The 18232-nt window shown below is 36.4% G+C and overlaps 2 protein-coding genes across 2 annotated transcripts; both read right to left on the bottom strand.

Annotated features, from left to right (window-relative positions):
- Positions 1–973: 973 nt before the first annotated feature.
- Positions 974–1465, bottom strand: LOC141714760 (uncharacterized). The gene has a single exon (XM_074518261.1). It carries the CDS (start codon positions 1463–1465, stop codon positions 974–976), a length of 492 nt encoding a protein of 163 aa, XP_074374362.1.
- Positions 1466–10993: 9528 nt separating this feature from the next.
- Positions 10994–11566, bottom strand: LOC141714759 (uncharacterized). Its single transcript, XM_074518260.1, has one exon. The coding sequence runs from the start codon at positions 11564–11566 to the stop codon at positions 10994–10996; it is 573 nt and encodes a 190-aa protein (XP_074374361.1).
- Positions 11567–18232: the final 6666 nt, after the last annotated feature.

The following is an 18232-nucleotide window of genomic DNA, read 5'->3' as shown; positions in this document are numbered from 1 at the left end:
ACTGTCTCAACGCATAGGCAATAACTTTATCATGTTACATTAATACACAACCTAAACCTTTCAAAGAAGCATCACTATAGATCACGAAATTTCCCGTTTCATCTGGAAATGCTAGCACTGGTGCTGTCACTAATCTCATTTTCAATTCCTGGTAACTCTCTTCGCATTTCTCAGTCCAAACAAACTTTTAATTCTTCCTGGTCAACTTAGTCAATGGAGTCGCAATCTCGGAAAGTCTTTCACGAATCTCCGATAGTAACCTTCTAATCCAAGAAAACTTCTAACTTTTGTCGGGTCTTTGGTTGTTCCCATCTGGATACAGCCTTAATTTTCACAGGATCCACTTTGATACCATCCTACCCATAATATAACCTAAAAATTGAACTTCATTTAACCAAAATTCACATTTTGACAACTTAGCGTACAACAACTTCTCTCTCAGCCTTTGTAGAGAAATTTTCAGATGTTCAGCATGGCCGTCTTTAGTCTTCGAGTAGATGAGGATGCCATCAATAAATACAATAACAAACTTATCCAAGTACTTCTTATACACCCGGTTCATTAAATCCATGAAAGCAACTGGTGCATTGGTCAATCCAAATGACATCACCAAGAACTCATAATGTCCATATCTGGTTCTAAATGCGGTCTTTGGTATGTCCTCATGCTTACTCTTCAGCTGATGATAGCCCGATCTTAAATCAATCTTTGAGAAATAACACACTCCTTTAAGCTGGTCAAATAAGTCATCAATCCTGGGTAGGGGATACTTATTCTTGATGGTTAGCTTATATAACTCCCGATAATCAATACAAAATCTCATGCTTCCATCTTTATTTTTTACAAATAACACTGGTGCATCCCACGGGGATACACTTGGCCTAACTACTCCCTTATCCAGAAGTTCCTAAAGTTGTTTAGCTAGTTCATTTATTTCCATTGGGGCCATATGATAGGGAGCCTTTGAAATTGGTTATGTTCCAGGAACTAAGTCGATAGAAAACTTGATCTCACGATCTGGTGGCAATCCTGGAAACTCATCTGGAAAAACATCCAGAAATTCACTTACTATTGGAATCTCGTCCAGATTAGGTGCCTCTTTCTCAGTGTCTATAATATGAGCTAAATAGGCTTCACATCCTTGTCTCAACAGTTTCTTTGCTTTCAGTATCGAGAGAAATTTCTTTTCCTGCTTCTGTCCTTGATAATTTATCATGACGTTATTCTCCGTATACATCACAATCTTCTTTTTCTTACAATAAATATTTGCTTTATGCTGGGATAACCAATCCATTCCTAGAATCATATTGAACTCCCCTAACTCGAAGGGTATTAGGTCCGCTAAAAAAGAATGCCCGTGGATTTCTAGTTGACACTTAGGACAAAATTGACTCCCTAAAACTCTATCTTGATTGGCCACTTCTATGGTCAAGGGCTCAGTTAAGTCTTCTAACATTAAATCCATTTTACTCACACATTATTTTGATATAAAGGACTTAGATGCTCCTGAATAAAACAAAACTTTAACAGGTACGGAATTAAGAGAAAGCGTACTAGCAACTACATCTGAGTCTTGGGCATTGGATCTCTTGGTCAACTTGAAAGTTCTAGCTCTAGCTGTGCTAGTTGCCGGTCCTTGGGATGCACTACCTCCTACGCTGCCTTAAGTAGCGACCTTACAATTTATGGCAATATGTCCAACTTTATTACACTTAAAGCAAGTAACTCCGGGATTCCCTGAACTGTACTCCGACGCGTAATGGCCTTTCTGATCACATTTAAAATGTTGGGCGTCCTTTCTGAAAGTGTTTGTCCTAAATCCAATCATGTATGATGAGTTAGGAAAAACTTTCTTGTATTCCTATTTGATTTCATTGAAACTAATAAAAGACTTATTTTGTTTTATTATGGGCTTTATCTATTTAAAGTGTATTAAATAAGATGTTCCTTAGTTTAGAGTAAAGCTTCTAGAATTATAATGAGATTATAATAGTGAGATCTAGAAGATGACAACTCTAGACTTAAACAGTTCCTGATCATTGGATAACTAATCGGATGTTAGTGGATCCGCAAAGATTGGTACATACTATGCTTGCTCCCTTCAGGAGGATGTCTGTTCTCATAGGCATTTGTGTGGTGACACTATAGCTAGTATGTAGGTGCTTATTAGGGAATAAGTTCACTGAACATGACTCGATAAGTTGAACAACTAATGGAGTTTACTCACGTGTCAATAGTAGTTCACTGAGTGATAGTTGTACAAGTGTCCTTAGACTTGAGATCGTTAAAGTTATCTTGTATATAATGAACTGTGCTTTGATTTAGTCCTTTGTCTCAAGGATATCCATTAGGTCTATTCCGGGCATAGGGATTTGTGTACAGAGATAGTTAACGTCAATAGAGGATCTACCCCTTCCAGTATAGGAAGAGAATATTCTATGTTATTCTTAGTATGCGAGTTCTGGAATCTCTGGCCAGAGTGTATGAAATTAGAAAGGAGTTTCTAATTTGCATGAATATGAACTTTGCATTATGAATAAGAAATCTTATGTTTAAATTTGATAGGCCTGACACAAGATCCATGCCTTGTATTTAATCGGGATATTATATTGGTAGAAGGAATTCATTGTACGGTAACTAGTCGCTAACAGGTTCTTGGTATTCTAAGCAGTGAATTCATATTATCCGGTAGTCGCGATATGTTGAGAAGCATCACTCACGATGTAGAATAAATATAATTAATCAGTTAATTATATTTAGTGAATTTTAGTATTCATATAAATAATTAATAAAAGTTTATTATTATTTATTTCTACTACCGGAATAATATTGAACCTACAGGGTCACACCATAAAAGAATATTTTCTTTGATGAAATAATGAGAGAGTGAATTATTTTCTAAATAGTTTAGAAAAAGAAATAATGATTAAAATAGTTTCAATTATTATTAAAGCATTTTATAAAGATAAAATGTGGGGGTTAATATATATATATATATATATATATATATATAAAGATATATTTTATAACCCTAGGAGAGCCCTATAAATAGAATGAGATGGCTCATTCTATTTACACAATTTTGGTTTTGTGAAAACCCTAGCCTCCATCTTCTTCCTCTCTCTCTCTCTCTCCCAAAAACTCCATTTTTATAAAAGCTCGGTTTTATAAAAGGTTCATCGAAGAGGATCGTTCTTGGTGGATACCAGTCGAGTGCTTCACACACTGAGGAGCAATTGCTAGCACTCCATTTTTATAAAGCTTCGATTCACAAGTTATGGTTACGATTCCTCAGTTTTTCCCTTTTATACGTTTTTCTATATGTGCGGTATATGGTTTTTACGGAATAAATGTTATATCTCGCTTCCGCTCATCCGTAAACTCCATCATTGGCATCAGAGCTAGGTTCTGCATATAGAGATTCATATAAAAAATTTAAGATTTTTTAATGCATGTATGGATTTGTTATGATTTTTGCAAGTTTATTTAGATTTAATTATGAATTAATTTGAAATAATTTTTGCATAATATTTTGAATACTGATTTGGGTTCTACAAGTGTTGTAGATTGTCTAGGTATTTTTTTCATAATTTTGTGATGTGTAGATTATTTGTTATGAATTTTTAAAAATTGTTTTAATTAAAATTCATGGAATAATTATGCATGTGAAAAAATATGATTAAAATTTGCACAAGGACCCATGGATGATCTGATAATTTTCTGCTACTCCCTGATTTAAGAAATCATATTATTTTGATTTTTATTAATTTATTAATTAAATGTTAATTAATTTATTAATAATAAAATTAAAATAATAAATTAATAAAGAGTTATTAATAAGGGAGTAAAGGGAAAGGGGTTTCATTTTTTTTTGTTTTGTAACGGCTGACAAAGTACACGGCAGGATAAGTAAAACAAAAAAACACTGACTTGCAAAAGCAACGGACGACCAGGCACGTGTAGCGCACACGTGCTCGGGGGGGTGTCGCGCATTCCGGGAATGCGTTACACACTGTTGCGCATTCACGGAATGTGTTACACCGGTTAATGACTTAACATGGTTGTAACGCATTACCGGAATGCGTTACATCCCTTGTAACGCGTTCCTGTAATGCGTTACAGCCCGTCTGTCTACATTAAATTTGATTTTCTTGGAGTTTCGTAACTCCGTTTTGGGCGTGCCATATATCATTGGAATCGTTTTTCCGAGACGGATCTAATGGAGTGGTCAAATATTTTTTATATAAAAGTTTTGAACTGTTTATATTTCCGAAAGTGTTTTAAAGCATGTTTTAATTATTTTAATTGCTTTTAAATGCTATAATAAATCCATACATCATTATATCAATGTGTGACATGATATTACTTGCATGCTTACTTGTTTATTTATTTTTATATATGAGATATATGCCTATGTTTACCATGCGATGATAGATTTAGGTGAACTTAAATCAATATAAGGCATGCTCTAGAAAATCTAGAATATGAATCGTTTTTGCCTTAACAATAATATTATGAATACAATCATGAGATTCTTGTGTTTATGAAACACGTAATTAAATATGAATTTTCAATTTTGAGAGAAAGGATGATTCTGTCAAAAGCAGATTTCGATCTGTAAGAAAGGGTTATTAAGTGACGCCTCTTGACAATGCTCCCCCCGATCTGGGAATCATCTGATTATCGATTATTGATTTGAAATTTTTAATTTAAAAGGAAGAATCTCTTTATAATATGATTATGATTGTAACATAATATAATCCCTCTAAAATTAAATAATATCAAGTAGTAATTGGCCAATGACACAACGAGCTTGTGTCGGTCATAGCCTTCCAACATGGTAGAAAGTAGTTCTTATTTTTAAATCATTGTCGTTTCATGCTACAGCCGAGGGCTTTGATTTCAAAATAAGAAATACTTGTCTATTACATAGAGATGTGTACATTAAATTAAAATCTAAAGGTCGTTACGTGCTGCAGCCGTGGGCCATTGGAGACTGATTCAATTGTACAAAATGTTGGGTTAGACTTGACTTAGAATATTGAGTCTGTCGTGCTACAGCCGTGACTCAATTATTCAAGAGGCTAAAGTTCTATTAGGGAATAACATAAGATATAAATGAAAAGAGTTGTCTACCTATTGAACATCATATGAAGTTTCGTGCTACAGCCGAGGTTGTGTGAAGGAATGTAGGATCCCTATTCCTACTGGCATTATGAATGCTTAATTTTTCACTTAGGGGTTGTATAAATTAGATTAACTAGTGGGAGTCACTTATGAATAAAGACCCGATTCATATAGTGTTTTGAAATGAAATTGAATATTTTCTAAGTGTTGTTATATGTTCATCATTTACAGATTTACTATATACGTTATGTCTTCTGCACTATCAGTCCGAAGTATACTAGATGCTCACAAGTTGACTGGTCCTAATTTTGCTGACTGGCTTCGAAACTTGAGAATTGTTCTCTGGGTGGAGAAGCTGGAATATGTGCTTGACTCACCTAAGCCTACTGAACCTGCTAACGATGCACATAATGATGAACATGTTGTGTATCGTAAGTGGATAGATGATGCAAATGTTGCTCAATGCATCATGCTAGCTTCCATGAACATTGAGCTACAGAAGCAGCATGAGCATATGGATGCTCACACTATCCTTATGCATCTACAAGAGTTGTATGATGTGGCAGGGAGGACAGCTCGATATGAGATATCGAAGGAGCTGTTCGGTTGTAGGATGTCTGAGGGATCATCTGTGAATGACCATGTACTTAAGATGATCAATTTGATTGAACGTCTTGGACAACTTGGTTTTGCCATGGATGGGGAGCTGAGCCAAAAATTGGTCTTGCAATCACTTCCGGGTTCATTTTCGCAGTTTGTTGTGAACTTTCACATGAATAAGCTGGATGTCAGCCTGGCTGAACTCCACAACATGTTGAAGACTGCGGAATCGAATTTCCCCCCTAAGAAGAGCTCTGTTCTTCTAATTGGTGAAGGTTCCAATCCTAAGAAAAGGAAGAAGAACCCTTCCAAGAAGAAGAAAGTAGGTGAGAAAAAGCCGGTTCTACCAAAAGCTGAAGACCCCAAGAGCAAAGCTGTTTGCTTTCACTCTAACAAGGTGGGTAACTGGAAGAGGAACTGCAAGGTTTACCTTGCAGAATTGAAGAATAAGAAGGGTAGTGAGACTACCGCTTCTGTTTCAGGTATGTTCATGATTGAAGTGAATATGTCATTAAATCAAATTTCTACTTGGGTATTAGATACCGCCTGTGGTTCTCACATTTGCAATTCGTTGTAGGGACTAAGGGGAAGTAGGACTCTTGAGGAAGAGGAGGTGATTCCATGGATGGGAAATGGAGCAAGAGTTGCTGCTGCAGCTGTAGGATCATTTCATTTACATATGCCTACGGGCAATACTATTATTTTAAATAATTGTTATTTTGTTCCCTCGATTGTGAGGAATATTATTTTTATTCCCATGTTAGACTTGGCTGGATTTTCGTTTGTTATTCAGAATAATAAATGTTCAATTCTTAGAGATAACGTTCGTTATGGAAGTGGTATTTTAAATAATGGTCTATATGTATGTGACGTAGAGCATAATTTACTATAAATTGAACATACTAATAAAATAAAAATGGATGACGAAAATCTCACCTTTTTGTGGCACTGCAGACTTGGTCACATTAGTGAAAATAGACTGCAGACATTGCATAAGGAAGGGTTACTTGACCCCTTTGATTTCGAATCATATCCTACATGCGAGTCTTGTCTATTAGGTAAAATGACCAAATCTCCATTTAGTGGACATGGAGAGAGGGCTGCAGATTTGCTAGGATTGGTACACACAGATGTATGTGGACCAATGTCTACGCAAGCTATGGGTGGATTTTCATACTTCATTACTTTCATAGATGATCGATCCAGATTCGGATATGTGTATTTGATGAAACACAAGTCTGAAGCCTTTGAAAAGTTCAAAGAATATAAGCAGGAAGTGGAGAAACAAACCAAACATAGTATTATAACTCTTCGATCAGATCGAGGTGGTGAATACTTGAATGGAGAGTTTCTAGATTATCTCAAAGAAATGGTATAGTCTCCCAGTGGACTCCTCTATATACTCCACAGTTGAATGGGGTATCTGAAAGGAGAAATCAAACTTTGTTAGACATGGTTCGGTCCATGATGAGCTATGCGAATCTTCCAGTATTCCTGTGGAGTTATGCATTAGAAACCTCAGCATATTTACTGAATAAGGTGCCTTCCAAATTTGTTCCTCAAACTTCATATGAGATATGGAAAGAAAGGAAACCGAGTCTTAAACACGTTAAGATTTGGGGATGTCCAGCTTATGTCAAGAAAGTTGACCCAGAAAAGCTGGAATCTCGATCCGTAAAATGTAGTTTTATGGGATATTCTAAAGAGACTTTAGGGTATTACTTTTACACCGATCATAAGGTGTTTATCTCCAGACATGCTACCTTCTTGGAAAAGCAGTTTATCCTTGAAGGAAACAGTGGGAGCAAAATTGAACTTGATGAAGTTCAAGAATCACAAACTACTACGAATCAACTGGAAACACCTGTTCAGACTGAACAACCTTCTATGGAACAGCCCATTCGTAGGTCAGGGAGAGTGTCTCGCCAACCTGCGAGGTATTATGGCCTTGTCATTGAGAATGAAAATGAGTTGTCAATCATTGATGATGACGACCCTATGACCTATAATGAGGCTATGAGTAGTTTTGACTCAGAGAAATGGCAAAGTGCCCTGAAATCCGAAATGGAATCTATGTATACCAACCAAGTATGAACTTTGGTTGAAGCACCTGAGGGTGTGAAGCCTATTGAGTGGAAATGGGTATACAAAAGAAAGATTGGAGCAGATGGCCAGGTGGAGACCTATAAGGCCAGACTCATGGCAAAAGGATTTAGACAAAGGCAATGGATTGACTTTGATAAAACTTTTTTGCCTGTAGCCCTGTTAAAATCAATTCGGATTTTGCTTGTGATTGCTGCTTACTACGACTATGAGATCTGAAAAATGGACGTGAAAATGGCCTTCCTCAATGGGAAACTTGAAGAGGAAGTGTATATGACACAGCCAGAGGGTTTTCTTTCCAAGGGAAATGAACACCTAGTGTGTAAGCTGCTGTGAACCATATATGGTTTAAAGCAAGCTTCTCGTAGATGGAACATCCGTTTTGATGAGACAATCAAAGAGTTTGGTTTTATCAAAAACATAGATGAACCATGTGTCTACAAGAAGGTTAGTGGGAGCACGGTAATATTTCTTGTATTGTATATGGATGACATACTTCTTATAGGAAATGATATACCGATGCTGCAATCAGTCAAAGTGTGGCTATCGAAGAACTTCACTATGAAGGACTTGGGAGAAACATCCTACATTCTCGGTATGAAGCTCTATAGAGATAGATCTAGAAGAATGATAGGTCTTACCCAGGGTACATACATCGAAAAAGTGCTTAAAAGGTTTAGCATGGAAAACTCCAAAAGAGGTCTCATACCGATGAGCCATGGAATGTCCCTTTCCGAAAAGATGTCTCCTAAGACACCTGAGAAAAGAGAGCGTATGAGTAAGATTCCTTATGCTTCAGCAATAGGATCTATCATGTACGCGATGTTATGTACTAGGCCTGATGTTGCTTATTTAATCAGTGTGACGAGCAGATATCAGTCCAATCCAGGTGAAGACCATTGGAAAGCAGTGAAGAACATCCTTAAGTACTTGCGAAGGACTAAGGATATTTTTCTTGTTTTTGGTGGTGGATCTGAGTTGAAAATAGAGGGTTATACTGACTCTAGTTTTCAATCAGAAAATGATGATAGCAAGTCCATATCAGGGTACGTGTTTAATCGGAATGGTGGTGCGATTAGTTGGAAGAGTTCCAAATAGTCTACAAATGCTGACTCCACAGCGGAAGCAGAATATATAGCTGCAAGTGAGGCTGTAAAAGAAGCCGTTTGGATGAGGAAATTTGTTTCTGAGTTGGGAGTTGTTCCTAGCATTGAGGAGCGTATTGTGTTGTATTGTGATAACAACGCAGCAATAGTACAAGCCAAGGAACCTAGGTCCCATAAAAATTTCAAACATGTTTTGCGACACTTTCATTTGATTAGGGAAATCATTGAAAGAGGAGATGTCAAGATTGAGAGAGTTGACACACATAACAACGTAGCAGGCCCACTCACAAAGTCATTGTCTCATATTCACTTTGATCATCATAAAGAGAAGATGGGTATTAGATACCAGGGTGATTGGCTTTAGTTCAAGTAGGAGATTGAAAGTGTTTGTCCTAAATCCAATCATGAATGATGAGTTAGGAAGAACTTTCTTGTATTCCTATTTGATTTCATTGAAATTAATAGAAGACTTATTTTGTTTTATTATGGGCTTTATCTATTTAAAGTGTATTAAATAAGATGTTCCTTAGTTTAGAGTAAAGCTTCTAGAATTATAATGAGATTATAATAGTGAGATCTAGAAGACGACAACTCTAGACTTAAATAGGTCCTGATCATAGGATAATTAATCGGATGTTAGTGGATCCGCAAAGATTGGTACATACTATGCTTGCTCCCTTCAGGAGGATGTCTGTTCTCATAGGCATTTGTGTGGTGACACTATAGCTAGTATGTAGGTGCTTATTAGGGAATAAGTTCACTGAACATGACTCGATAAGTTGAACAACTAATGGAGATTACTCACGTGTCAATAGTGGTTCACTGAGTGATAGTTGTACAAGTGTCCTTAGACTTGAGATCGTTAAAGTTATCTTGTATATAATGAACTGTGTTTTGGTTTAGTCCTTTGTCTCAAGGACATCCCTTAGGTATATTCTGGACATAGGGATTTGTGTACAGAGATAGTTAACGTCAATAGAGGATCTACCCCTTCCAGTATAGGAAGAGAATATCCTATGTTATTCTTAGTACGCGAGTTCTGGAATCTCTGGCCAGAGTGTATGAAATTAGAAAGGAGTTTCGAATTTGTATTAATATGAACTTTGCATTATGAATAAGAAATCTTATGATTAAATTTTATAGGCCTGACACAAGATCCATGCCTTGTATTTAATCGGGATATTATAAGGATAGAAGGAATTCATTGTACGGTAACTAGTCACTGACAGGTTCTTGGTATTCTAAGCAGTGAATTCATATTATCCGGATAGTCGCGATATGTTGAGAAGCATCACTCACGATGTAGAATAAATATAATTAATCAGTTAATTATATTTAGTGAATTTTAGTATTCATATAAATAATTAATAAAAGTTTATTATTATTTATTTCTACTACCGGAATAATATTGAACCTACAGGGTCACACCATAAAAGAATATTTTCTTTGATGAAATAATGAGAGAGAGAATTATTTTCTAAATAGTTTAGAAAAAGAAATAATGATTAAAATAATTTCAATTATTATTAAAGCATTTTATAAAGATAAAATGTGGGGGTTAATATATATATATATATATAAAGATATATTTTATAACCCTAGGAGAGCCCTATAAATAGAATGAGATGGCTCATTCTATTTACACAATTTTGGTTTTGTGAAAACCCTAGCCTCCATCTTCTTCCCCTCTCTCTCTCTCTCCCAAAAACTCCATTTTTATAAAAGCTCAGTTTTATAAAAGGTTCATTGAAGAGGAACCTTCTTGGTGGATACCGGTTGAGTGCTTCACACACTGAGGAGCTACTGCTAGCACTCTATTTTTATAAAGCTTCGATTCACAAGGTATGGTTACGATTCCTCAGTTTTTCCCTTTTATACATTTTTCTATATGTGCGGTATATGGTTTTTACAGAATAAATGTTATATCTTGCTTCCGCTCATCCGTAAATTCCTTCACTTTCTGCACTGGCCATTATGCCTCTTGCTACACAACTTACATTCCACTACTAACTTGACTGACTGGGTTGGAGTAGAAGCAAATAAGGTGGCACTTGGCCTTACCTGGGGGAAACCTTGTCTTCTGAATCTCTTATTCCTAATTCGACCGAATCGCTTCGGAGACTTCTGACTGGATTCTTCTTAATCCGCCTTGTTAGTAAAGTTTTCAGACTTCCTTTTCTTATCACTTTTCTCCTGACGGCCAAATTCTGATCATTTTCAATTACTAGAGCGGCCTGAACTACGGAAGGATAGGTCTTAAGTTGCAAAGTCACAACTCCACTATGAACTTCAGGCTTCAATCCTTGTTGAAACCTTCTTACTTTCTGAATCTCCGTACTCACATACCCAGGAGCTAATCGGGCCAATTCCATGAACTTGGCCTCATATTCCGACACAATCTTTTCACCTTGTTTTAATTCCATAAATTCAACTTCCAACTGGTTCTGTAAACAATCTAGAAAATACTTTTCCAAGAATAACTCTGTAAACCTGGTCCCAGGAACATGACCCTCTTCTTCCAAAGTATGTGTGGATTCCCACCAATAATTCGCTTCATCTTTAAGAAAATAGCTCGCATAATCCGTTTTAGAATCATCACTTACATGCATGAGGGTAAAAGCCTTTTCCATTTCCTTAAGCCAAATTCTGGAGGCAACAGGGTCTACTTCGCCCTTAAACTCTGGGGTTTGACAGACTGGAATGATTTGAAACTAGAGGTTTGGTTTGGCTCTCTTTGCTGGTGTTGCTGCTGAAGCTGCAGCTGTTGTTGTTGGATTTGTTGGTGCTGTTGTTGTATGAATTGTTGCTGTTATTGTTGATGTTGTTGCAGAAATTGTTGTTGCTGCTGCTGGAATTATTCTTGCTGCTGAGCCATCTGATTACACTGTTGGCACAACAAATCTAGCAATTTACCCATGGTTGGGCCCCCAACAGAGTCTCTACTAGAGGAATTGGACGGTTATTCTACTTGGGAGGAATTCTCCTGAAACACAACAAAAGTTTATTATGAAAAATTTTGCCCCTGGGTAGCAACATTTTTATGCGTCAGGAGAAAGCTGCCATAATAAAATATTCCCATCCTTATTTACTTGGGGTTCATCGATGATGCATGGCTAAATTTAACAAAACCAACAACAAATACAATAATAACAGTAACATCAATAATAATAGTGCAAAAGTTTTATTAAAACTAACAACAACTTTATATTAAGGAACTACAATACAATAGCAGTGCAAATATCCAACTAAACAGCTACAGTACAATGCTGATAATAAAACTGAGTACACAACAAAATTGGCTGTCAAAACAGCCTCCGCTTAATACATGCTACAACAACATAATGTACATATAAAATAACTACAAAACTCCTGTTGAACCAACTCTGAGCTCTGTCCATCACTACTGCAACTCTGCTCTAGCAACTACCACTACCACTGCCCCCAATCGAGCCTAACTCGAACACCAACCAGTTAACCAGGTCCTGGTACTGAATAGCCCTAAACTCAAAGCTAATAAAAGGGTCAATAGACCTAGCTCTCTCAACAGCAGTCTGAGTCAAAGTCCTCACTCTGGCCTAGATATCGGGTGAGGGGGTAGGAATACCCTGAAAGGGTCCAACTAGTACTCGATCAAGATGCGCGGCCAACTCCGGGCTCTGCTCTCTAATAAAATATATGTTCACCACCAGGTGAAGACGATACGAAATCAGGGAGGAGGTACATGTAGGATAAGAAGGAGGGACTGGAGGTCTAGGGAAAGCAGAACTGGGTCCGCAACCTGGTGGAAAATCCCTAACAGCTGACACTGATCTCTATACCCAATGAGGATGGGCATTAGGTCCAGGTATATCTCGTGGAATAAACTTAGGCACGGGTAGGGGAGGCAAAGGAGTCTCCTCAGCCATAACATCTAAAGTCCTCTCTCAGTCTGAGCTGTCTGAATCAGATATGTTCCTTCGGGATGGAGAACTGGATATCACTATGGGCCACTGTCAACAATATATAAATGTAGGAAAGACACAATAAGGTTAAGGCCGTTCTATCAAAATATCAATAGATGCCAGGGTAACGCCTTCAGAATCTTCGACTGACTCTTAGGTTTGCTTCTCTAAATGAGTTGTTGACTCACACCTTAGGACATAGTTTCTATACCTTTTTGACTCGATTCCTAACCTAAATCAGGGACTTGAACCAGTGGCTCTGATACCAACTATGACGGCCTCAACCCCTGGGTTAGGAGTTGACGTCACTAAATAAAACAAACCATAATTATAAACTAAGAAATTATCATTATTACACCAACAAAACCCCAAAACCAAGATCCGATCCAGGTTCAAGTATGATTTAAGCTATACTATTACACAACCATTTATTAAAAGTCTGACACACTAACTTATTACAGCAACTCATCAGACCACATGGTCTGATACAAACTATCTCAGAGGAGCTGGGACTGGAAGGGGCTGAAACTCTGTCCTGACAGGGTCTGATAATTTTGCTAGGCATATGTAATATATATATATATATATATATAAAACAAGATGCAAGGGTGAACAATCAATTTTTCAATAGTACCACTATATGAATAACAAGTAAAGCAGTTTATAAAAAACAGTTATAGGAACAGAAATAATAACTCGTTTACAAAAACAAGTAAAACAGATATAAACTGGATATCAACAACTAGCATGCTCTCTAAAATGTATCATCAGTCGTGTGCTGTGTGAATACCAGAGTTTAGTTTTAGCATGATATTTTCATTTCCATGTCCACTATTCCATTACAGAAACCACAAAGTCATCTGTTTCGTTACGGGAACCATAAAACCAAAATCCGATATATATATATATATATATATATATATATATATATATTGGATGAATCCTAGGGACAGCTGATTAGTATATCCCACCATAAACCTGTTCCTGGAACTCAGAGACTAGCTAGGTCTCTATCACGCTGGACTAAGCGGTTCAAATGGGGGCGCAACCGACTTAGCCTCTTATGCAAAACCGCTGGGCCGTTACGGGCCTCTTACGCAACCATCCAATATATGATCCGTTTATCCAATAACCAAAACCACTTAGACCTATCTCTTTTAAAACAATTATATTACAACACACTTTATAAAACCTTTCCAATTTTATTCACAATTTAGAGATAGGCATTTTCAGAAGTTACTTTTCTCCAAAACATAATTTAAATGAATATTTTCAAATACATGGGATACGTAACTTAAAACGTTTTGTTCCACTACGCAAATTATATCAACAATTATTCATATATACTGAACCGTAAAAGATTTGTTCAGGGGTACTTGCCTTGCGAAGCTTTTCAACTAACACTAGCTCGACTTTAAACCTACTTTAAATTTCGAGTCCTTCGACTTGAACCTACATAATTGAAATATCCTAGGTTAGACGACCTTTTATGCTTGACATATCCTCACTAATCATTTACCCGAACGATAGCAATTCCCGACTCGTACTTATACGTAATAATATGATACACGTAACAATCAGGCTTCATTCAATAATTATTTACAAATATATACGCTCAACTAGTATTCCCGTAATTAAAATAATTTTCAGAAAAATTTGGACAACGACTCCTCTATTTATTGGACTACCAGTCGAAACATAATCGATGTCCAATTCCCCACAAATCATAATTTTCAATCCACACCTCGATACGACTTGTAACATAAATACTTATTTACAATCCGAAAATAATTTATACGAATTATTTTATTTCTTTTACAAATTTAGGACTCAGATAAAAATCATCACCATCCACCGTCGACTCGCCGAGGCTCATCGTCGACGGCGGCAAAATTTTATGGGTACCCGATTTAAATTTCGGGTTTCCAACGCAAAAATTCCACCGATTATTTTTAAAATCATTTCCCGCACGAAAATACATTTTATATCACAAAAGTACTCAAGAATGTTCCTGCAGAAAAATAAAATAATAAAATATTATTGAAAGAATTTCGAACCAACAGACTACACGCGCAACACACGCCAACAGAACCAAATGGAACAAGTCACAACCACAGACGGCATCGCCGCCTTCCACCACCACACACACACACACAATGTCACCTCACACACACACACATCACCTCTCACACACACACATGCACACAATAATAGACACACACAATACACGCATCTATATATATACATGAACTGAAATAACCGAGAAGCCACCGGAGAAATCAGGCCGGGAACTCACTGGAATAATCAGGGAAACAAGAAATAGGAAGAGAATTAGAGAGGAACAGGAGAAATCGAGAAGAAAGAAAGAGAGGAGAGAGACGAGAATCGAGAGATTGATAGAGAGAGAGAAGCGAATGAAGAACAGGGGTGGGGGTTTGGGTGAATATTTTTTTTTAATTCCTTCTCCTACTGCCACGTACCAATCCAGTAAACAAAATGCACACACGTGTCCCAAATCTGCTTTTAAAAAAATTTCCTGGTTCTTTTTTAAAACAATTAACGAACCAGCTCCGCGTCGCAATGCATCGAAAAATTACAGTTTTTGTACCAAAATTTCCGAAATATTCCAGAGTGAATAAAATAAAAGTTTCAAAATTTTTAAACTATTTTTGAAATGCAACTCATACCCGTATTTAACGGTTTAACGAATTATTGTGTGAGTGAATTTAATCCCAAAAATTTTCAAACTAATTTTAAAATTCTCGAAATATTCTCAATTTAATAAAATATGAATTTCATAATTTTTGAAGCGTCTTGGAATTGAATACTGAATTTACAAATAAATGTAATCAGAAAATTATTTAAAGAAAATTAATTAATGAAATATTGATTTATAAATTTTATAAAATCCCAAAAATAATTATTGAAATTATAAAATCATATAAAAAATGTCAGAGATAATCCAAATATTTATAAAAATAAATCTGCCATAAAAACCACTTTTAAAAGTGAAACAGAAATAATACGGCTCAATAATTAATTATACAAATATTCCCTGTAAACCAATAACTATATATAAATAATAACAAAACATCACGCAACTGATACGACTAATACACATAGTTTATTTAATTAATTAATCAATAATTACACTTTGAAATAATACAAAAATATACGAGTCGTTATATGTTCAAGGTCCTTCAAAGGATCATCTGCCTTCACAGATGTTAGGAGAGAGTGTTGTAATCGCTGCCACATCTAGCACAACACTTCCCCCCCTACTTAATAAACCTGGATGCATCTGCGGATAGGGGATTTGACATAGGTGCGGATCGGCAACCCATTGGCAATGAACCAGATTTAACTGGTGAGCCTACGAGGAAAGTGTCTTCGCCGACACTCGAGGAAGCTGAGGAACAGATGCCACATATGAAATCCTCAGTGATCCTCTCAGAGATTCCAACTCTGGACCAGTCATACAAGGATGACATACAACTTATCTTGTACAAGGATCGGGAATCGTGAACTCCCATTGCACCACTGCTGACCTCCTCAAGGATGGCTCCCGTGTTTTCTATAGGTACATCTTCTCGATCTCGGAGCTATGAGCAGAGTGTATCCGTGAGGGTGAGTGAACCACTAGTCCCTAAACCGAGTGACATAGCATTGAGTGATACACTACGAGAAGCCTCTGAGACACCTATATTGAGCAAGACATGCCTGTACAATAACAAGACTAAGTCAATATGACAACCCTAAGTAAGGTGTATGATAATCTATGTTTGTATTATGTATTGTAATTCTTAAGTCTGTAAAAATGTTCAAGGGCAGACTGGAGTGTTTTTATGTAAACAGTATCAAGCCTAAGAATTCTATTTGGAAGAAGATCAAGAAGATCATGCCTCAGAAGAATTGTGAAGAAGCTTGGAGTTGAATAAATCTATTTTGGGAAAAATATTCTAAGTCAAGATCTCTACAAGTCACGGATTAAGTATTATAGAGAAGTAATTTGAGAACTCTAGAATGACTAATCGACAAGTCAGGAAAAGCTACTAGAGAACTCAGAGATATCGACAAGCCAAATTGAAGACATGAAGATTGGAGATATTGACAAGTCATTTCTTCACTAGAGAACTCTGAGATATCGATAAGTCTATTTGTCACTAGAGAACTCAGATTTATCGATAAGTCAAAGTGAAGACATGAAGATAAGAGATTTCGACAAGCCAAATTTTCTTATATGGAACTCAGAGACTTCGATAAGTCAAAACATCTATAGAGTGATTAGAGATCTCGATAAGCCAATATACTTATCAAGATGTCAAGTTCTCTATATATAAAATTAGAGATTTCGAGGTAAAACTCAAAGTACAAAATGCAGACCAGATCAATATCCAAGATTATCAAGCAACAAACAATCTAATCAGTTGGATTGACAAGTCTACAAAAGCAGCTTGAAGAGTACAAGATCAAACACCAAGATTAACTAGCAAAGTAAAGTCACGGGCGTGCAAGATTAGCAAAGATACACTAAGCCAGAAAGAGAAATATTTGGTTATCCAAAAATAGGGTTTAGTACATGTTGGTGCATGCTGTGTAATAACCAGTGTTTACTATTCTATAAAGTAAACACTGGATGCTTTGTTAAGTAGTAACAATTTTTAGATAAGAAAAATCTTGTATTCTCTCAAGAAAGAAGCTAAGATATTTATCAACAAAGAGCCTAGAAATTTTATAGCAAAACATTCTTAATTTTTAATATAAAACTAAGCGAGTTTTGAAAGATCTGTGTCCATTGTTCTTACTTATTTAATTTCAGTATTAACACATTTCACTACAAGATTTAATTTACTTTGTTCACCACCTTAAACAATTCAAGAAAAGCAGAAAAACACTAAAACACATTCACCCCCCCCCCCCCCGTGTGTGATTCATTATCTAACAAGTGGTATCAGAGCCAAATCTGAAAGTAAACAGAGTAAAGATCTTGGAAGAATGAATACACAGAAACTTAGCAGCATCAAAATCCCCACCTTTGACAGATCTAACTATATATTATGGAAAAAGAAAATATTGTTGTTCATCAGGATGGCTAATCCACTATATGTTCAGATTCTCAAAATTGTCATTTCACTCCTATGGTAAGAGTTGAGGAATCTACAGATGGAGACATGGTCATTCCAACACCTTATGCCCCTAAAGATCCTTCAGAATATACTGAGCCTGAAAAGGAAAAAGTTTCCCTAGATAGTGGCTTGCAGCTGATCTTGATAGAGTCATTTGACAAAGTAATGTACAATAACATTTTCAACTGTGACACAGCTAAGCAGACCTGGGAGAAAATAGAGATCTTGT

The sequence above is a fragment of the Apium graveolens genome, chromosome 3 (assembly GCF_009905375.1).
Source record: "Apium graveolens cultivar Ventura chromosome 3, ASM990537v1, whole genome shotgun sequence".
Lineage (NCBI taxonomy): Eukaryota > Viridiplantae > Streptophyta > Magnoliopsida > Apiales > Apiaceae > Apium > Apium graveolens.
This window is presented reverse-complemented; position numbering and strand designations above follow the sequence as displayed.

Bases quoted from the DNA above. Each gene is read 5' to 3' on its own strand.
- LOC141714760 (XM_074518261.1), bottom strand. From the start codon at position 1,465: ATGGATTTAATGTTAGAAGACTTAACTGAGCCCTTGACCATAGAAGTG.
- LOC141714759 (XM_074518260.1), bottom strand. From the start codon at position 11,566: ATGGAAAAGGCTTTTACCCTCATGCATGTAAGTGATGATTCTAAAACG.